At 39.1% G+C, this 18,558-nt stretch overlaps 1 protein-coding gene across 9 annotated transcripts in view; it reads left to right on the top strand.

The window, feature by feature from the left end:
- SZT2 (SZT2 subunit of KICSTOR complex) overlaps window positions 1-18,558 on the top strand; it is an 80,944-nt gene that overhangs the window by 12,383 nt on the left and 50,003 nt on the right. For 6 of the 9 annotated variants that reach the window (XR_009154057.1, XR_009154058.1, XM_058174316.1 and 3 more), the window contains 17 exons: window positions 245-415; window positions 2,983-3,214; window positions 3,564-3,693; window positions 5,301-5,443; window positions 5,649-5,801; window positions 6,303-6,417; window positions 7,619-7,824; window positions 8,510-8,731; window positions 9,404-9,482; window positions 10,365-10,456; window positions 11,943-12,111; window positions 12,445-12,565; window positions 12,662-12,775; window positions 13,186-13,383; window positions 13,460-13,563; window positions 14,564-14,699; window positions 15,652-15,780. Coding sequence is in view for 7 of the 9 variants with exons in the window: in XM_058174316.1 (XP_058030299.1) it covers window positions 245-415; window positions 2,983-3,214; window positions 3,564-3,693; window positions 5,301-5,443; window positions 5,649-5,801; window positions 6,303-6,417; window positions 7,619-7,824; window positions 8,510-8,731; window positions 9,404-9,482; window positions 10,365-10,456; window positions 11,943-12,111; window positions 12,445-12,565; window positions 12,662-12,775; window positions 13,186-13,383; window positions 13,460-13,563; window positions 14,564-14,699; window positions 15,652-15,780 (2,514 nt within the window). In the remaining 2 variants the exon portion in view is untranslated. Of the gene's footprint in view, window positions 1-244; window positions 416-2,982; window positions 3,215-3,563; window positions 3,694-5,300; window positions 5,444-5,648; window positions 5,802-6,302; window positions 6,418-7,618; window positions 7,825-8,509; window positions 8,732-9,403; window positions 9,483-10,364; window positions 10,457-11,942; window positions 12,112-12,444; window positions 12,566-12,661; window positions 12,776-13,185; window positions 13,384-13,459; window positions 13,564-14,563; window positions 14,700-15,651; window positions 15,781-18,558 lie in introns of those variants that run through there. The other 3 variants (XM_058174318.1, XM_058174313.1, XM_058174317.1) reach the window with 2 other exon arrangements.

The following is an 18,558-nucleotide window of genomic DNA, read 5'->3' as shown; positions in this document are numbered from 1 at the left end:
GGAACCCTGACACCTGGCCTTCATTATTGCTACAAGTGATGATGTGCAGGATGAGGAAAAATAATGCTATATTTACTGTTTACACAGCTACATTTGTCACCCATGTGCAAAGGGACATAATACAATGCTTGAATTCCTGCATTGAGATTCCTGAAGTGGCTCATGGCCTTGTAGGAGGAAGAAATAGTTTGCGGGATAGATCAGTTTGGAAATAACACTTGCATGGTGTTTGCTATCATTGCAGTCTCCCAGCACAGATTATTCAATGAACATCTTGTTTCTGCAAGCAGCAACCCAGCCCTTGCCTTGAGACGAAAGAAGCATACAGAAAAGGAGGTCCATGCTGATCTTATTAGTATAGTCTCTGTGCGGCTACGAGAAGGCTATAGTATCCGTGAAGTCAATATTACAAAAGGTGGTTATTCGGTGTTTTCTTAGTCCGTTTTGGATAGTGTATGTTGCCAATTATGCATTATTATGTCCCGGTGTTTGGAAGCTGTACGGGTCTGGATGGGGAGAAACAGACTCAAGCTCAATCCCTCCAAGACGGAGTGGCTGTGGATGCCGGCATCCCGGTACAGCCAGCTGCAACCGCAGCTGACTGTTGGGGGCGAGTTAGTGGCCCCAAAGGAGGTGGTTCTCAACTTGGGTGTCCTCCTGGATGGACGGCTGTCTTTTGATGAACATCTAGCGGCTGTCTCCAGGAGGGCCTTCCACCAGGTTCGCTTGGTGCGCCAGTTGCGTCCCTTCCTTGACCGGGATGCCCTATGCACAGTCACTCACGCTCTGGTTACGTCTCGGCTGGATTATTGCAATGCTCTCTACATGGGGCTGCCCTTGAGGTGCACCCGGAGGCTGCAGTTGGTCCAGAATGCAGCTGCGCGAGTAGTAATGGGAGCCACCCGAGGCTCCCGCGTAACACCTCTGCTCCTCAGTCTGCACTGGCTTCCTGTGGTCTTTCGGGTGCGCTTCAAGATTTTGGTTACCACCTTTAAAGCGCTTCATGGCTTAGGACCCGGGTACTTAAGAGACCGCCTGCTGTTACCTTATGCCTCCCACCGACCTGTACGCTCTCACAGAGAGGGTCTCCTCAGGGTGCCGTCCGCCAAACAATGTCGGCTGGCAACCCCCAGGAGTAGGGCCTTCTCTGTGGGAGCTCCGACGCTCTGGAATGAACTTCCCCCTGGCATACGTCAGGTGCCTGATCTTAGGACCTTCCGTCGTGAACTAAAAACATATCTATTTACTCAAGCGGGACTGGCATGAATTGGTTGATTTTATTGGGGGTTTTAATCTATATTTTAAATTTTAAATTTTAAAATTTAAATTTATTTTAATTTGTCAGCCGTCTACTAATTTGGTCCATTTTAAATATGTTTTAATTGTATATATTTTGTATTTTACTTTGGCTGTACACCGCCATGAGTCCTTCGTGAGAAGGGCAGTATAAAAATTCAATAAATAAATAAATAAATAAAATAAATAAATTTTCCCTCTGGGGGCTGCACTTTTCACAAAATAGCTTTTAAGACCCGTAAGTAATGGCTGGCAATGCACTAGAAGTCATTGAAGAATGTAAGGCTGAAAATAACTGTTCTTTTTGGGATTGAGAAGTTATTTTAATGCAAATTAGGGGGTGTTGCAGAGGCTTTAAGCACCCAACACCCCAGGGGTGGTATTTATTTACCTTCGCTACCAATTCGCAAATGTGAGCGCAGGTGCCACCTCCGGACATGCGCAGGACCTTCTGCGCATGCGCAGAGCATCAAAAATGGGACGTGATTACATCCAGGTGGGTGAGCGGAGCCTCCTGCCGCTGCCACTAAAGGTTCACCTGAACCGGATAGAACCGGCTGAATATCACCACTGCAACACCCCTCCCAAACACAAAGTCTAGAAAGAACCATGTGATCTGAAATCAGTGATGCTGAATTTCACAGTATTAAGCATTCTGAAGGTTGTAGAAATATTGCTAAGAGATGATCCCACTTCTAATCTTGAATATAACTCGTTTGTGCAGTAGCTTTTAAAATTATTTCTGTAAAATTTATTGTCAAATTCCATCTCATCTGGGAACTCCCAATTAATTTATCTTAAGCTAACAACTCAAAAATTACTGTGAATACAAGCAGTGCTTTGAGTTCCATAAAAGAATAGTGGGATAGAAATGTGCCAAAACAATTTTTTGCTTTATGGGGACTGACTTCCAAATGCATATTTTGTTTCTGAATCCTTGTGGTGCCTGATTCATGCTTAAAATATATGGGTAGAGTAAGCAAAATTCCATCTTCTTGTTCAACAAATGCCATTTAGTAGGATTCTGCTTAAGGGCAGTATTCGTCTGTTAATATAGTAGCCTGTTTATTGGTAGCTTTATTAGTTACTGTATTGAGTTGTAATTGCTAAAAGCCCCATTGTTGATCTGCATTTCTTTAAATCTAGTGTATAAATGTAACATAAAAAATGAGAAATCTTGTTTTAATCTACTTTTCATAAAAAAATATTTCATAGTAAAGATGGCAAGCAAAATAGATCATAAGCTACACTGAGATTGAAATTGTTACTTTAGTTGGTTTATAAAAAATGACTGCCATTGCTGTGCTTCCCATCCTAGAAAACATTAATAGGCTGTTTTCAGAAAAGCATTTCATAAATATTAGCTAGGTATTGGAACTCCCAAGTTCTGAGATCAACTAAAAATAGAAATATTAAGTAAGTATGGAGTGTATTCCTTCAGAGTCTTCTCTGGTTCTTCCAACATCACTATTCACTGGAGCAATAACATTAGAACAACCTAGTTAAATAGACATCAAAAACAGAAATAGGCAACAGAATATAGAAACTAATCAGGCATATAAATGTGCTGATTTTAGCACAAGCTGTGCCAAAATTTTAATATTTTACAAAGGCGGACTTTGTTAAGGAGAGGGGCTAATGCTTTTCTATTAAAACACATTCCTCATTCCTCTGGCACATTTACAGGTGGTACTCAACTGGAAGTGAAGCTCATCTTGCTATGGAAGCACAATATGAGAATTGAGTATTTGGCTGTGGCCCCCTGGCCCCTAGATCCTTCGAAACGTAGCACATGGGTGGAAGTCACTATGGAGGGCAGCTATGACATTTTGCACGACATCAGCTGTACTGTACGGAAGCCCATCACGAGCCTCTATCGCACCACTGTGATACGCCGCTTCTGGAACACCCTACAAAGGTGAAGATTTGGTGTGCCTTTTCAGTGGGGCTTTCCCACCCACCCCAAGGACTAGGGGCCATATGTAACACTGCCCTTTAGCTTGTTTAAATGTTTGTTCAGTCCCAATATGGAATGTTAATGTGAACAGTGTTTATAAATTAGGAACTATTGTTGATCATGATCAGTTTCCTCATTTCTGTTTGGACATTAGAAAGAACTTCACTGTAAGGCATAAAACACCAGTTTATTTCTAGAGAAACCTCTTTAATGGGAGTTAGGAATTGTCTTGAATTGATCTCTAATAGGATACAAATTGTGACTTAAAGATCCTTGAGAAGGATTTTTGTTGTTGTTGTTTATTTTTCAGTATCAACCAAACTGACCAGATGCTGGTTCATCTGCAGTCATTTGACAGTGTCCCAGAGCATTTCACCATTCCTGAAAGCACTCGAAATGGGGTGCCACTGTTCTATATTCCTCCAGGATCTACTACACCGGTACATTATTTGTATATTACTAGCCAATTTGCACTCAGTTGCTGCCTTTTTAGCAGCCTTTATCTAAGTTGCTGCCTAAGCTGCTACATTCCTTTTTCTGTTTAAAACTTGCTGTATATTTATCTCTGTTAAATCTCAAGTTAGGAAAATAAGGCAGTTGATTGTGTGACTTAATGAGGAAAGGGTGAAAGGATGAAAGAGAAAAGACAAGTCTATTTCAAATATGTGCTGTGTCTATTCTATATCTTCAGCTCTGAGTATGTACAGTATTCTAGCTCCTCAGCAATTCTATATCTTCAGCTCTGCTTTCTCACTTCTGGAGGAAAATGTATCTGCTGTTACAGTAATAATTAAACAAGGGTGCTCAGATTCTTGATTATTTGGAATCATACCTTGGCAGCAATAGGTTAGAAGCAAGAGATTCAACATACTTGCTGTTACCTTAAGTTAATGTAGCCAAACGTTGCAGTAAGAGCAGCTATGCTAAATTAACATGCCAAACAAATATATGTATCGTTATTTACTCTGCTCTTTGTGTTGCTCATTAGAGCTATCATGACTGGCTATTGTAGTATGCCATTAGTTAAAATGAGGGAAATGAGATTATACAGCTTATATTCTTTTTTTAAAAAAATGGGTGGACTTCAACTTCTAGACTTTCCCAACCAGCAGAGTTGGGATTTCATAAACTCATAAACAAATGCATTGAAAATACTAAGATACTAATAACAATAAAAATTAAATATAGGCTATAACAGTGTTTCTCAGCCTTGGCCACTTTAAAATGGATAGACTTCAGCTCCCAGAATTTCCCGGCTAGCAGAGCTGTATAATCTCATAAATAAATTGCAAATATTAAGGTACTAATAACAATAAAAATTAAATATAGGCTATAGCAGTGTTTCTCAGCCTTGGCCACTTTAAGATGGGTAGACTTCAGCTCCCAGAATTTCCCGGCTAGCAGAGCTGTATAATCTCATAAATAAATTGCAAATATTAAGGTACTAATAACAATAAAAATTAAATATAGGCTATAGCAGTGTTTCTCAACCTTGACCACTTTACGATGGGTGGACTTCCAACTCCCATAATTCCTGAGCCAGCAGAGCTAATGACAGGTAGTCCTCGACCTATGATCACGATGGAGCCCAACTTTTATGTTGTTAAGTGAGACATTTGTTAAGTGACTTTTGCTCCATTTTACCACCTGTCTTGCCGCAGTTGTTAAGTGAAGCACTGCAGTTGATAAGTTAGTAACACGGTTGTTAAGTGAGCCTGGCTTCTCCATTGACTTTGCTTGTCAGAAGGTTGCAAAAGGTGATCACATGACTCTGGGACACTGCGACCATCATAAGTATAAACCAGTTGCCAAGCATCCGAATTTTGATGACATGATCATGGGGATGCTACAGAGGTCATAAGTGTGAAAAATGGTCATAAGTCACTTTTTTCAGTGCCATTGTAACTTTGAACGGTCACTAAATGAACTGTTGTAAGTTGAGGACTACCTGTAGCTGCCTAATATGGTTTTTCTGAGCTAAAATGTTTAAACCATCAGTTGCACAGATGCAACCAGATTCATGAAATACGATTTCTGCCATTTTCAGGTCTTGTCTTTGCAGCACAGTAGCTCAGACTCCAGTCACTCACAGTTTGCAGCCTACTGGAAGCCCATCTTGTCGATGGATGCCAATCTCTGGCAGAGATGGTTGCACATGCACCGCATTGTTATCCTCTTGGAACATGACATGTACGTACAAGAAAACATAAATGTATCATGGCACGGTATTTAACATTTCATGGTTTCAGAGTTTACCAGCCATTATGTTTTTTATTGACAGCTGAGACAACAGTGGTTGAGCAATAAGGTCTTGCATGTGAACTTTTCCTGGGGTAGGGATAATGGGGGATAATGATATAACAGGCACTTACTTATTGTTTGATCTGTTTGACAGGCCAGTCCCAAAGCATTTGCACACCCCAGGCAACAATGGTCGTTACAGCACCATCCAGTGTCGCATTTCCCATTCAGCTCTGACTTCTTTGCTGCGTGACTGGAGTAGCTTTGTGCTGGTAGAAGGCTACTCTTATGTCAAGCTCATGCACAGGTGAGGGAATTCAGGGGCAGAGGGGAGAAAGAGCTGAGCCTGAGCTATTGAAGGCCATGATGATGTAAAAGATGTAAAATTTAATGGGGATAGAAGGTTTTTGCATAAGATTGAGCCAGTCGTGTTGAGTAAATAAGAGGAAAATCTCATTGAGCATTTTATACTCATTCATTGGTACAGATAGTCCTACACTTGCAGCCATGACTGAGCCCAAAATTTCTGTGGGTAAACAAGACATTTGTTAAGTGAGTTTTGCCCCATTTTACCACTTTTCTTGCCACAGGTATTAAGTAAATCACTGCAGTTGTTCCCAAAGGAAAATCCTATGGTTTCAAGTGATACTTTAATCTTTAAATTCTTCTGAATTAGTGCATGTATTTGTGTCCAAAAACTCTTGGCTTTTTTTACACGTGTCCCAACAAATATGATAAAATGTCCCGTCACTTATTGTTGGTACCACAATAAATTTATTCCGTTTGCTATTTCTTTCTTATTCTGTAGCTCTGAAGATCTGCCTCCTTTTTCATTTTATGTGGTGAGGATTATTTCCAAAGCTCCCTGCATGGTTCTTCGGCTGGGTTTCCCCATTGGGACACTTGCAAAACTCAGGAATAAAGTGAGTGCTTAATAAGTTTGCCTGAGTCACTGTGAACATTATTTAGAATTGCAAAAAATACACAGCTAAAATGTGGTTGGTGGATGTCAGTCTTGGAATAAAGTTTTAGGATTGCCAAGAAGCATGTTTCACATCTGTATTTTTAGGTTGCGTACAAAAAACTTGGGGTCACATAACAAACTTTTCTTCCAGACCTTAAATAGCATTTAGGAATCACTACCTGAAGGTAGCTGGATGAAGCATTTTCCCTATGATAAGATTTTACAAAACAGGTCATTTGTAACTAGAATGTGTTAGGAAGAGACAGGATTTGGCCTTTTAGGTAAGTTTTAAGGTTCCATAAGAAATATCCTTACGGCACTGATGAATTTATTAACAAAACATTTAAGGCATTGTTGTTGACAAGAGCAGTCTTGCTCCTCTGGGGGAATTATGGGACTGAATATGGCTACATTGCTTTTATTATTTAAATTTATTTTCAATATATGTGCTTTTCTCATTATTTTTACAACATTCAAACTACAATTTAACTTTTTAAAAGCAAAATAAAGTTCATAAGATAACGAAAGCCTAGACCAGTGTTGGCAAACCCATGGCATGTGTGCCGGAAGCGGCACACAAAACCATTCTACAAAGAATGCGTGGCCTCGCAGACTCCTCTTCCGCATTCCTGTGATCACATGCACGCCGGTCAGCTGGCTGTCGTGTGTGTGGGAGCATCGGAACCCGAAAGAGCGGCATTCCGGCAAACGTGCAGGCCGGCACCCGAACTTCTGGGTTGACGTTGCTCACATGCTGTTCGTCGGACGCTGTTCCATGCCGGTATCCCGGTGTTTGGGTGCCAGCTCACGAATGTGCGATGGACTGCCGCTCTTCCAGGTATTGGCGCACCCACGTGCGCGAAGGCAAGCGGGGCTGCACATACCTCGCAGGATGGTTTTGCGTGCCACTTACAGCCCACAGGCCGGCACGTGGGAACTTCAAAAGTTCACCATCACGGGCCTAGACAATAAATACATGTACATGTTACAAAAATTAAGCCACTACCATAGGAATGCATTAAAATATGTGATAAAATGTTGGAATGCAGGAGAATGTGTGCGGCAAAGGAATTTGGGGTCTGCAAAAGTTGCTGTTCTTATAGGTGGTGCCAATTCCTTATATAAACATGATTTCTTTCCAACTACTTACCTTTCAACAGATAGTAGAAGAACTGAGAGACTGTATCCTTCAGCTACGTTTCCCCCACAGAGTACAGAGCAAAGAGGCAACTCCAAAAGTAAAGCGAAAGGTCCTTGGCAGCAGTTCCCCATCAAAATCATCTTGTTTGCCTTTGGCCCAGCCACTCCTCTCAGACAGACCTTGCCTTATAGTATTGCATAAACCTCTGGAAAAACTTCTTATCAGGTATTATGTATGGAGCAGATGTACATGCACACTTACTTATATCCCTATGGGGAGAATGTTAATTCCCAGAGATGAAGTTGCTTTAGCCTAGCTGCTGTTTTCCAGATGACTTCGGCTGTAGTTTTTGTATTCCTTTATCCAATGGACAATGGATGGCTGTGGGTAATGGGAATGTCTTGGAACATTGCCTAGTTCAAAAGAAAAAATGTTTGAGAGCTTCCTCTGTGCTATGACCTTAATTCATTCACATAAATGTATCTCAAGATATTATTAAAAGGATTACATACAGCATGCACTGCAAATAGACCACTTAAAATGTCTCTGAATTCATAAAATGTGTTTGCGGTACAACATTTCCCTGTACACATAGTGTGCAAATCTGGATTCAAGCATGCGTGGAGAGGGACGTTTGTTTTCTCTGCATAGTCCCTTTGATTCTTGAATCTTAGAAAGCTAAGTACTTTTTAAATTTTAAAATAAAAAGGAGGAGATTATGCAAAAAGAGACAGGGACAGATAGTATAAAAAAAACAGTAAATCATTTTCTGGTCATGCTGGTTAGAGATACTGGGAATAATTCAGAAACATTCAGCTCACAAGTCTTGCACAGGTAGTGTATTAAGCTTATAATGAGAAATCCAACTCCATGGTTACCTGTTGTCTCAATCCTTCTTTCTCATTCTCAGATATGAAAAGCTTCCCTCTGACTATCATGTTCCATGTCTTTTACCCTTGGAGAATCCCATGTCAGGTCCGCTTACTATGGTGGCCACCCGCACAGCTTCCTCTACCCTGGCCTCTTTATCTCGCTATTTTTATCACCAGCGCTGGATCTGGTGTGTACAATCAGGGCTGGTCCCGGCAGTGCCCATCACAGCTGTGGCCCAACTACTGTCCACTCTCACTGAGTAAGTACCTATTTGGTCTTGAGATACATTGGAATCAACAAATAGGGGAGCTATAAAAGTAAAAACAAAACAAAAAACAATTACATCTGAGTCACTTCTTTCTCTGAAGATCAGTTGCTTTTACCAGTACAGGTAGTCCTGAACTTAATGACCACAATTGAGCCCAAAATCTACGGTGCTAAGTGAGAAATCTGTTAAGTGAGTTTTGCCCCATTTTACGACTTTTCTTGCTGCATTTGCTAAGTGAATCACTGCAGTTGATAAATTAGTAACCTGGCTGTTAAGTGAATCTGGCTTCCCCATTGACTTTGCTGGTCAGAATGTGGCAAAAGATGGTCACATGACCTTGGGACACTGCAACCGTCATAAATGTGAGTCAGTTGTCAAGCATCTAAATGTAAATCACGTGACCATGGGGATGCTGCAGTGGTCATAAGTCTGACAAATGGTCATAAGTCACTTTTTTCAGTGCTGTTGGAATCTAGAATGGTCACTAAGTGAACAGTTGTAAGTCGAGAACTATCTGTATAAGAGTTAAAGTGGAAAGTGGGTGGGTGTTGCATTTTCACTGTGGGAAAAGAACATTGTGCTGGGTGAACAACATTTCTGTCTCGTGGGAGACCAGGATGCAAAATAGACGTGTAATTTATTCTTCTCTTCGGAATTATGCAGGATACGCTTGTCTGAAGGCTTCCATTTTGCTTCTAGTGGTGAAGGCATTGTCAGTATGGTCCAAGAATTACCTATGAAGGTAAATCCTGTAGCTTGTTTTATTTTGTTATCTTCTGTGGTGCCACATTTTCCTGTTCACGAGGAAATTGGTAATAGCAAAGTGCATAGAAATATGATATATGTGCCTTCGAATCAGTGTTGACTCCTGGTAACTTCCTGGACAAATCCATGCAGTTTTCTTGGCAAGATTTCAGAAGTGATTTATGATTGGCTCCTTCCTAGGGTTGAGAGAGAGTGATTGGACCAAGTCATCCAGCTGGCTTTGTGCCTGAGATGGAACTTGAACTCATAGTTTTGTAGTTTCTAGCCTGATGTCTGAACCATTTCTTCAATTTGGCTCTTTTAATAAAAATCTTAGCACTTGGTATATCAAAATGTATTATGGTATATCCTACCCAAAGTGGTATAAATATTGCCATACATAGAAGATCTATGACAAAAAATATTTATTTAGGTATGATAAAGGTAAGGAAAGGATGAGGGAAGTTTAGCAACAAATGGGTGTAGAGCAGGCCTGTCAAACTGGCGGCCTGCGGGCTGGATGGGTAACGCGCAAGCCAGGGCCACCTTGGGTGTGCAAAGACAAAAAACATCGTGATACATCACAATATGTCACATGATGCGATCGAGTTTGACACCTATGGTGTAGAGGAATACTATGAAAGGGATATTCATAGATAATTATCAAATAAACATGCCCTTTGTTTTTTCTCCGCAGTCTCTCATCCAAAAAAGGCATATTAAATTACATTCTGAGAAATGTAATTTCATTCTGTTCTTGATTTGACCAAGAATTTTATGGCAAATTGGCACTCCTTCGCTTCTAGCCTGGGAACCTCATTGTGCTAGGAAAGAAGTGGCAAAGGAGCATGACAAATTTACGATTGGGTTTTTTCCACAGAGTGATTCCACCAGAGTGAGTGGCAATGAGAAGCACACCTGCATTGTCCAATATGTGATATTCCCGCCACATGCTACATCTACTAAAGACAGGTAAGAAGTCCTGACCCTAAAAGAAAGCACGCAAGGAGTAGAATCACCCAGGTTCTGTGATGTCATGATAAGAATGTGCCTGCCTAGAAGTCTCCCAAGAGGAAACTAACTGTACCAATCAATAGCTTTTATCTACTGCAAAGGAGCCTTTGGTGCACACAAGATTAACAGTAACAGAGTTGGAAGGGACCTTGAAGGTCATCTAGTCCAACCCCCTGCTCAGGCAGGAGACCTGTACTAGGGATTCAAACCGCCGAACACTGCTGATCTTTCCGATTGACAAGCTCAGTGTTTTAGCCACTGAGCCACCTAGTCAGGGTATTCTCCACCTCACTCCTCCCTAGAAAGATAACACTGACTTGAAGATCCCATGGTTCTTTATTTGTTGTTTTTATTTAAGACAGTGCTGATTTACAGAATTAATATTACCATATAATCCTTGCAATAAATAACTAATATTTAGGTTCTCATATCATCCATTCTGAAACCAGTAAATGTCTATGAGTATATCATGAAGTATAAACTTGTGATGATATTCACATCTTAGTTTTTATTCTATTGATCAATTAGGCCCCCTCTTCGTTGCAAATCCGAGGTTTTGGTATTTACAATTTTACTCACATTACTGTACCAAGTTGTATTTGCTTATATGCCTTTCTGAATTCCAGACTCTGGATCACCTCACTTCTCTCCACAATGAGCACAAATGAATACCTATTTCTTTGTACCTATGGACTAACATTCCATAGGCCTCCTGAACTTGAAGCGTATCCTTGGGTAATCTTTGCCAAAGACCCACGGCTGTGTTTCTTCAAAATCTGAAATTAATCAAAGTGCTTTAAAAATGAAATCATCATTGGATTCATGTATAAAATTGTTGATTGGCTTGTCATATTTTGCTTTATTTTATTTATTTATTTATTTATTTGCTTTTTACATGGCGCTCTGTGCTAATTCCATAAAATGAATTGGGAAAACATGATGCAATAAAGAATCTATAGAAATTTTATAATGAATATGTAATAACTAATATACTGTATATTCATCCTGCTACCAATAAATTGGCCAGGAGCACAATTGCTTTATGTTTTGTGTTCTATAAACCAAGCAAGCTTGATATATAGCCTAAGACTGCTGAAGTTAATTTATTTTAGTCTCAAGCTCAGAGGCAAGGAGGGTTGGAATTGAACTGGAAAGCCAACTAAATATGTTTAATATTTAAGAATGATTTGGGTCTTTAACTTCTAAAGAATAGAAATACCTGTATCAGCCTGCTGAAAATGTGGGTGAGGCTAGAGCATACTAGATTTGATTTTATCTAAATTGCATTAAAGTAATTAAATATAGTTATTATGACTATTCCTTTTGTATTTAATGCCAATTTCTCCCGCCTATAGACTTAACAATGTTTAGCAACTTCTGGAAAAACCTTTTGTGATTCATTCCCCTTTTGGGAAGTCTCTCACATTACTTGCTTGCTTTCAAGTTTCTCTACAGATGAAGATAATGATACAGAAGTGGAGGCAATTGAGGTGGACATGGAATTGAACATTGTAACAGAATGCTGGGTTGAACCTCAAAGCGGCTATGTGGATGGTGTTCAGGAGAGTTGGCAGTACCTACACGGCTTATCCTACCAGAAAATCCCCAAAGCGGTATGTTTTTGTGCTGGGGAGAGGCAACATTTGCAGGATGTTTGACTGGCAGCCAATCTGCTGGTTTCTACTGAATCCCTTTTGTTGAAAGGGATTAAGACAGGAACTGCTTCCTGTATATGGGCAGCAGGTGAAACAATTGCCAGCAACCTACGCATTCAAATGATTGGGAAGGTTTTGTCTCACTGAGGAGTGAGACATGGCTTATGTTTGTATAATTGGCTCTGAATTAGCCTTGTATTACCGGTATCATTTTGAATGCATTTTTGAAACTTGTTTTGAATCCTTTTGAACAGGTTTTCCAGTCTATTTTATTTCAGATTCCTTTTTCAGATCTATCCTCGAGATCAGTCGTGTATCCATACTGTGCTTGCTTTTGAGTATATCAGCCAACTTTGCCAAAATAAGGACTGGGTTTTCCCAGCATGTGATTCAAGGCCCATTGTGGTTGAAGGTAATTGATTGATTTAATGCTTTCTAGACATTCCTTTATTAGGTCCTATGGACTTAATTCTGAATATGACATTTTATTATTATTTTTTTGCTGTAGGTCGTGATGCTCGAAGTGGGTCCCGTGTACATGAGATTCCTTTCCAGTTTGACCTCATGAAACTTCTACCAAAATGCCAGCAAATTGAGATGGGTTTTTTGATGCTGGCAAGAGGCAAGTTGTGTGTATATGCATCAAGGAAAGGATATCAGTTCATTATATCTTCCCAGAGCACTTCTTACAGCGCACATCTGTAATGTGTGTCATCCTCTTTTGAACATCCCCATCTCACCAACATTTGGCCTTAATAAGAGTTTTCTGTTCAAATGTGTTTCTTGAACAAATTTGACATTGCTGTCATAATTTGATGTTGTTGAAAATGTAATGATGAGCTTGATGGGAAGATCTCTACCAGTCAATATTTCTTACTATGTAATTTCTATTGTGTGGGATTTATTTTTAATTGGGTAAGGAAACTTTAGATGTTGTTTGCAAAGCTAGGCTATCAGTTCTAGATAATGTGAATTGCTATATTTTCCTAGCAGCAGGAGAAAAATTTACTCATAGTTTTTATCGTCTTGTAGAAAACGATGGAATCATAAAGGATTCTTCTTTCTTGCCCAATGAAATGCTTCTTGGCCTTTTTCATGGCTGTCTCCAGCATGATCTCAGTGACAGGGAAATTACATTGTTGGACACAGATCATGCAACTTTCATGGAGCAGGTGCTTCAGCGAGACAGAGATGGCCACCCACCCCCATTTAAGCTCTCTATGGTCCAAGGTAAGAGAGACACAGTAGCTAATTTTTCCTTGAGCCGTTCCTATGATGGTTTCCTCACCAACGTGTTTTTTCCCAGAAGAACTCCCAAAGGCTCCCATTCCTTCTGAATGCCAGAATCCGAAAAATACTTATCACTCTTTTGGCAACAAAGATACAGCTTCCTCTGCAAGTACATTTCAGGTACAATGATCTTTTGAGCTCAGTGTCAGCATTCCAAATATGTCACAGAAATTCTAGGCCTGTAAACTTCCTTGCTTCTTGCAAGTTGAAATTGGGGGGGGGGGTGTTTGAAGTAATCTAAAATAGGTCCCCAAACCCCGGGCTATGGCTCACTACCGGGTCGTGGCTATTTGCAACCGGGCTGTGTGAGCGGCGATTCAACCTGCGTGAAGAGTGCAGCTCAATTTGCACAACTTGAACTGGGTGTGTGTGCATTGGCCTGCTGCTCGCACAGCCCAGTTCCCCTCTCCCCCGCCCACTTGGCCACCAAGCTGCAAAGTTTGGGGAGATAAGTGAATGGAAGAGTCTGACTTATATGTAGAAGTCTAGCAGTTCCTTGATGACTTAACGTTCTGCAGCCTGGCCCTTTTCAAGATGAACATATTTTAGTTACAGAGGTATCCCAGGTTGGATAAAGCTATGTATTAGTTGAAAGTGATCCCTTAATTTTTTCCAATGTAATATCTTAGTTTTCATAAGACAGTATATGGGTTCATCTACCATTAAAGCCTCAGCACAGTGTACAAGGTTTTGTAGTCCAGGTTCATTTTTCATGCATAATATTAAATCATTTGTGATTTGCAATCTAGCAACTGAGTTCATACAATATTAAGCCAAAATGAACCATGATAGCTTTATGTGATCTGCGAATGTAGTAGTTACTATGTTCATTATGTAGGAGGGATGAAGAATTTGTGACCTTCGGATATTTTTGTACCACAGCTCCCTGCAGCAAGAAATAGAATAGCTAATTATGAGTCACATTTAAATGCATAATTCAGCATCTGGAGAGCCACAAGTTTCCCACTCATGGATGTTAAGGTCTAAATGACTAAATGATGGGAGCAATTAACTTCTGGTACCAAAAAATAACAGTACATTTTGCTTCCTGATTAGGATGGAGAATGAGACAGCCATACCTGAAAGCTATGTCATAATCCAATTATGTTTCCTTTTTTAGACTCCAGTTAGTATAAAGGAGTCAAAAAATGATATCTCACCAACATCTGTTACACTCTTTCCCCAATGGAGATGTTATGCCAAGCTGGTAAATCCACAGCATCTTTTCCTTACCTTCTTGCCAGCTATGTTCTCAGGTAAAGGATTCTGCTTTTAAAGCTATCTAGGGAATGCAAGAGAAGTTTGGTGTTGGTTCTTCTGTTGTAAAGAAATGCAACAGGTATTTGCCTGTATATTGTAGTGAATGATGTGAACAGAATTTAAGCTTGCAAGATCTACTTTGCTTTTTAATTATAAGCCTAAAATGCTTCAGGTACAAAGGATGTTCTTTTTATTAAAGAAATTGGGGCTAGATAACTTTATTTTTATATAAACTGGGCTCATAGAGCTCAGCAATAACAGTCCTTTCCTTATCTTTTCACTTCATTGAGTTTTCTTCATTTCAGCAATGAAACTAGGTTTGATAGCAGAAATTAAATAAATGTGGGGGCAGTGTGTAATTCCTTTCTGGTTAATTCAGATTACACATATTTAAGTGCATGTGTGCTATACATTTGCTGTCCCGCTGTGCTACATAGTTTCTATTTAAAAAAGGGTATGTTAATCAAAGCTAATCCTGCATTCATATAAACAATGCAACCTGTGTTGCTGAATTTACTTTGTGCTTCAAAGATTCCCTTTTCTTAGTGGAATGTTCGTGCTTTTTAAAGATGTATCTTGCCCTTTTGATTTACCCTCAGAAAGTGTTTGTATATGTTACCTTGCAATATAAGTTATAATATAAATGGAATCCGTTAGGCTGCCTAACAAATGAGTAATGATATGTGAAAAGCATATATATACCAATTGCCAAGAATTATAAGTTTAAATAATAAGCCAATTAAAAGCCTGCCCAGAAAAGTATCACAGAGTTACTACTTTCCCACTTATAGCCCTATGGGGAAAAGGGACTTTCTTGTGGCTAACATTTCCTAGCTGCCTAATAATGATGTTCATTTCATCCATTTCTAGTGGCAAAGACAAAACATCAGTTATATCCCATGGATCTATTTTGGTATTGTAATCCTTAACAATTATTTTGCTTTGCAGATGTACAGAGATTGATGGCTCCTGGGCCAGACCAAACCTCAAAAGAGACAGACCTTACATTGCCCCAAGAAGCACAAGAGCTGAAGCCTATGGCCTTGCTTCCAGCTGTCAGCATAACACCAGTGGATGGTATGAACCTTCTTTGCCTTGTTTGGCTGTGCTATAAATGCTGGCTTGGGAATGTTGAGTGGAGAAAGCACATTAAATTATAAGCATTCGTGACTAAATACTAGAGTCTAGTACAGCTATTTATATGAGCTTGGAACCTCACTCTTCGTGTCCTGGAATCTAGTCATGCAGACACTAGCTGCCATGAGGCAAACAATAGTAGACCATCAAAGGCAAAACAAATCAGACAGTGCAAAGGCATGGTGCCATTTTGGGAAAGCTGAACTTAGACTAGATCATGTTAAAGCAGGGAAAGATGCTTTAATTAAGCATCTCTAGCTATCATACTTTTGACCTGTGTTGATGCTTGGGCTTATTTGTTTAAGACCAATTTAGGCATGAACTTCCAGTTACTGATCTATAATGGCCAATTATTTATTTCTCTTATATACTGAGTCATACTTGCATGTATACATTTATAAGCAGCTCAGGGAAGAGGAATAGTCTTCAGAGTTCTCTCTTCTTCCCTCCTGTAGGAGAAAGAGCAACAAATCAGCCTTCTTCCATTCCTCAGAGGAACTGGAAGCAGAATTGATGGGCCTCTGCAGTTCTTGGTCATTTGCCATAGAAACTATATATTTCTGACCAAGAATGATTATGGATTTTATCTCTTTAATTCACATAATCTCATGTGGTTTAATAGCAAAGACCTTTGTTGTCACCTTTTCATAGTAAGCCAGAATAAATCTTTGTGGTAGTTTAGCATATATTCTCTACCATTGCCCAAGAGTCATGGCATATGAAGAGTGCTTCCTGCTACAAGGGGTCATTTTTTCTAGCGCTATACAGCAGTCACCAGCAATAGTTACCTTATGGAGGTGAATTTAACTTGCAGGTAATTGTAAATACTAGTACTCATTTTGGTATTTATTTAACTAATGAGTATAATTAAGCAATAGAAAAGGAAATCTGCCTGAGACCAAACCACACCTGGCTTGGTCTTCTTTTCAGTCTTCTTTCACCCATATGCTTAGTTGACAATCAGACCAAGTACAAATTAAAGATTCAGCCTTCTCTTTGACACTTAACATGATGGTTTGAAGAGCAGAAGTTGCTTAATATCCAGTCCAATGATTTGTCAGTTTAGATCTTTATTGGCTGACTAGAAGTAGCTCTCTGTGGTCATAGGAGACGTTTTCTCTATCACTTCTTTGATCTTCTCTGGAATAGAATAGTCAAGAGATTTGACCTAGGTCCTTATGCTTGGAAAGCATGTGCTCTGCTACTCCTAGTATTTTACAGTGGATAACAGATGTTGAATGTTGGGCAGGATAAAGAGATTGCACGGCTGCCATGCCAGGTCACAATTATTTTCAGAGACATCAGGTAAGAGACGCATTACTAGATGTTTGGGGGAAAATAAAGAGAAATCATTATACAAAAATCCTGAGATGGTTATCAACCATGGAAGCCATGATATACCCCAACATCTTAGACTGGAATAAGGTGGTGACATATAATGAGTTATTGGATGGACAAGGAGTATTAAAATCTAATCAAGACTTAAACTCACAAGGATTAGAAACAGCCATATTTACAAATTCAAACAAGATATAAAAAAGATTTAGAAAATTATGGCTTCCAAAGAGAAAAAATAAGAATTGGATAAAATACTATTAGGGACAGAGGAAAGAATGATTTCTAAAACTTATAATTGTCTCTTAAAATTCAAAATGGAGGAGGAAACAGTGAGAGAGACGATGATAACTGTGCCAAAAATTTTGGATACAATATTGATTTGGAACGTTGGGAAAAAATATAGGAGAAAAACTATAAATTTACGATGTTGGCATCATATAAGGAGAACATTTATAAAATGCTTTATCGTTGGCATTTACCACCGGCAAGGTTAGCCAAAATGTACCCCAACAGATCACCAGAGATGCAGTCTCTTAGAGATGCAACCACCAACAAGGGACATTCTATCACATTTGGTGGACCTGCCCGAAAGCCCAGAAATATTGGATGAAAATTAAAAAATGGTTAGAAGAAATTATAGAACAACAAATTGAGATGAAGCCAGAGCTGGTCTTATTGGGTATTATAAAAGGAAATATAAGTAAAAGGACTCAATATATTATACTTCATATTATAACAGCAGCAAGAATTACATTTGTCCAGAACTGGAAATGGGAAAACAAGTCATCAAATGCAATGATAATGAAGTCCTCAATTGTGCAGAAATGGATAAATTAACCATGGAGTTAAAAGATAGAGAGGAATCAGAGTATTACAAAACTTGGAATATGTGGTATCAATTGCTTGAAACGAGATGTAAAATTAATGCATAAAGATAATATAGAAAGTACATTAAATTGAAAATTGTATATATTATGAATATGATAAAATTTGTTAAAGGGTAAAATGAATATGTAAATACATATATATATATATATACTACATATATGAAGAATATACTAAACTGATGTTAATGAAGAACAAATGTAGAATATAGCAAAAGATACCATATATTTAAAGGTGTACATAATGTATAAAATAATAGATCACAAATTGGAATTATGAAATTTGAATTGTTACTGATAGTTGAAAGCTGTAAACTAAAATTTTATCCAACATTTTAGTTTATTCAACTAAAAAAGGTTGAATAAAGATTATTTTTTAAAAAGTGACCATTACGCCTTAATATTAACTATACATGACTGCCATTTTGCTCTGAATGCCTGAGGTTCAATGTGAGTTTTATCCAGGTTAAAGCGAGAACACTTTTTATTTGTATTT

The sequence above is a fragment of the Ahaetulla prasina genome, chromosome 3, assembly GCF_028640845.1.
Source record: "Ahaetulla prasina isolate Xishuangbanna chromosome 3, ASM2864084v1, whole genome shotgun sequence".
In the NCBI taxonomy this organism is placed as follows: Eukaryota; Metazoa; Chordata; class Lepidosauria; order Squamata; family Colubridae; genus Ahaetulla; species Ahaetulla prasina.
This window is presented reverse-complemented; position numbering and strand designations above follow the sequence as displayed.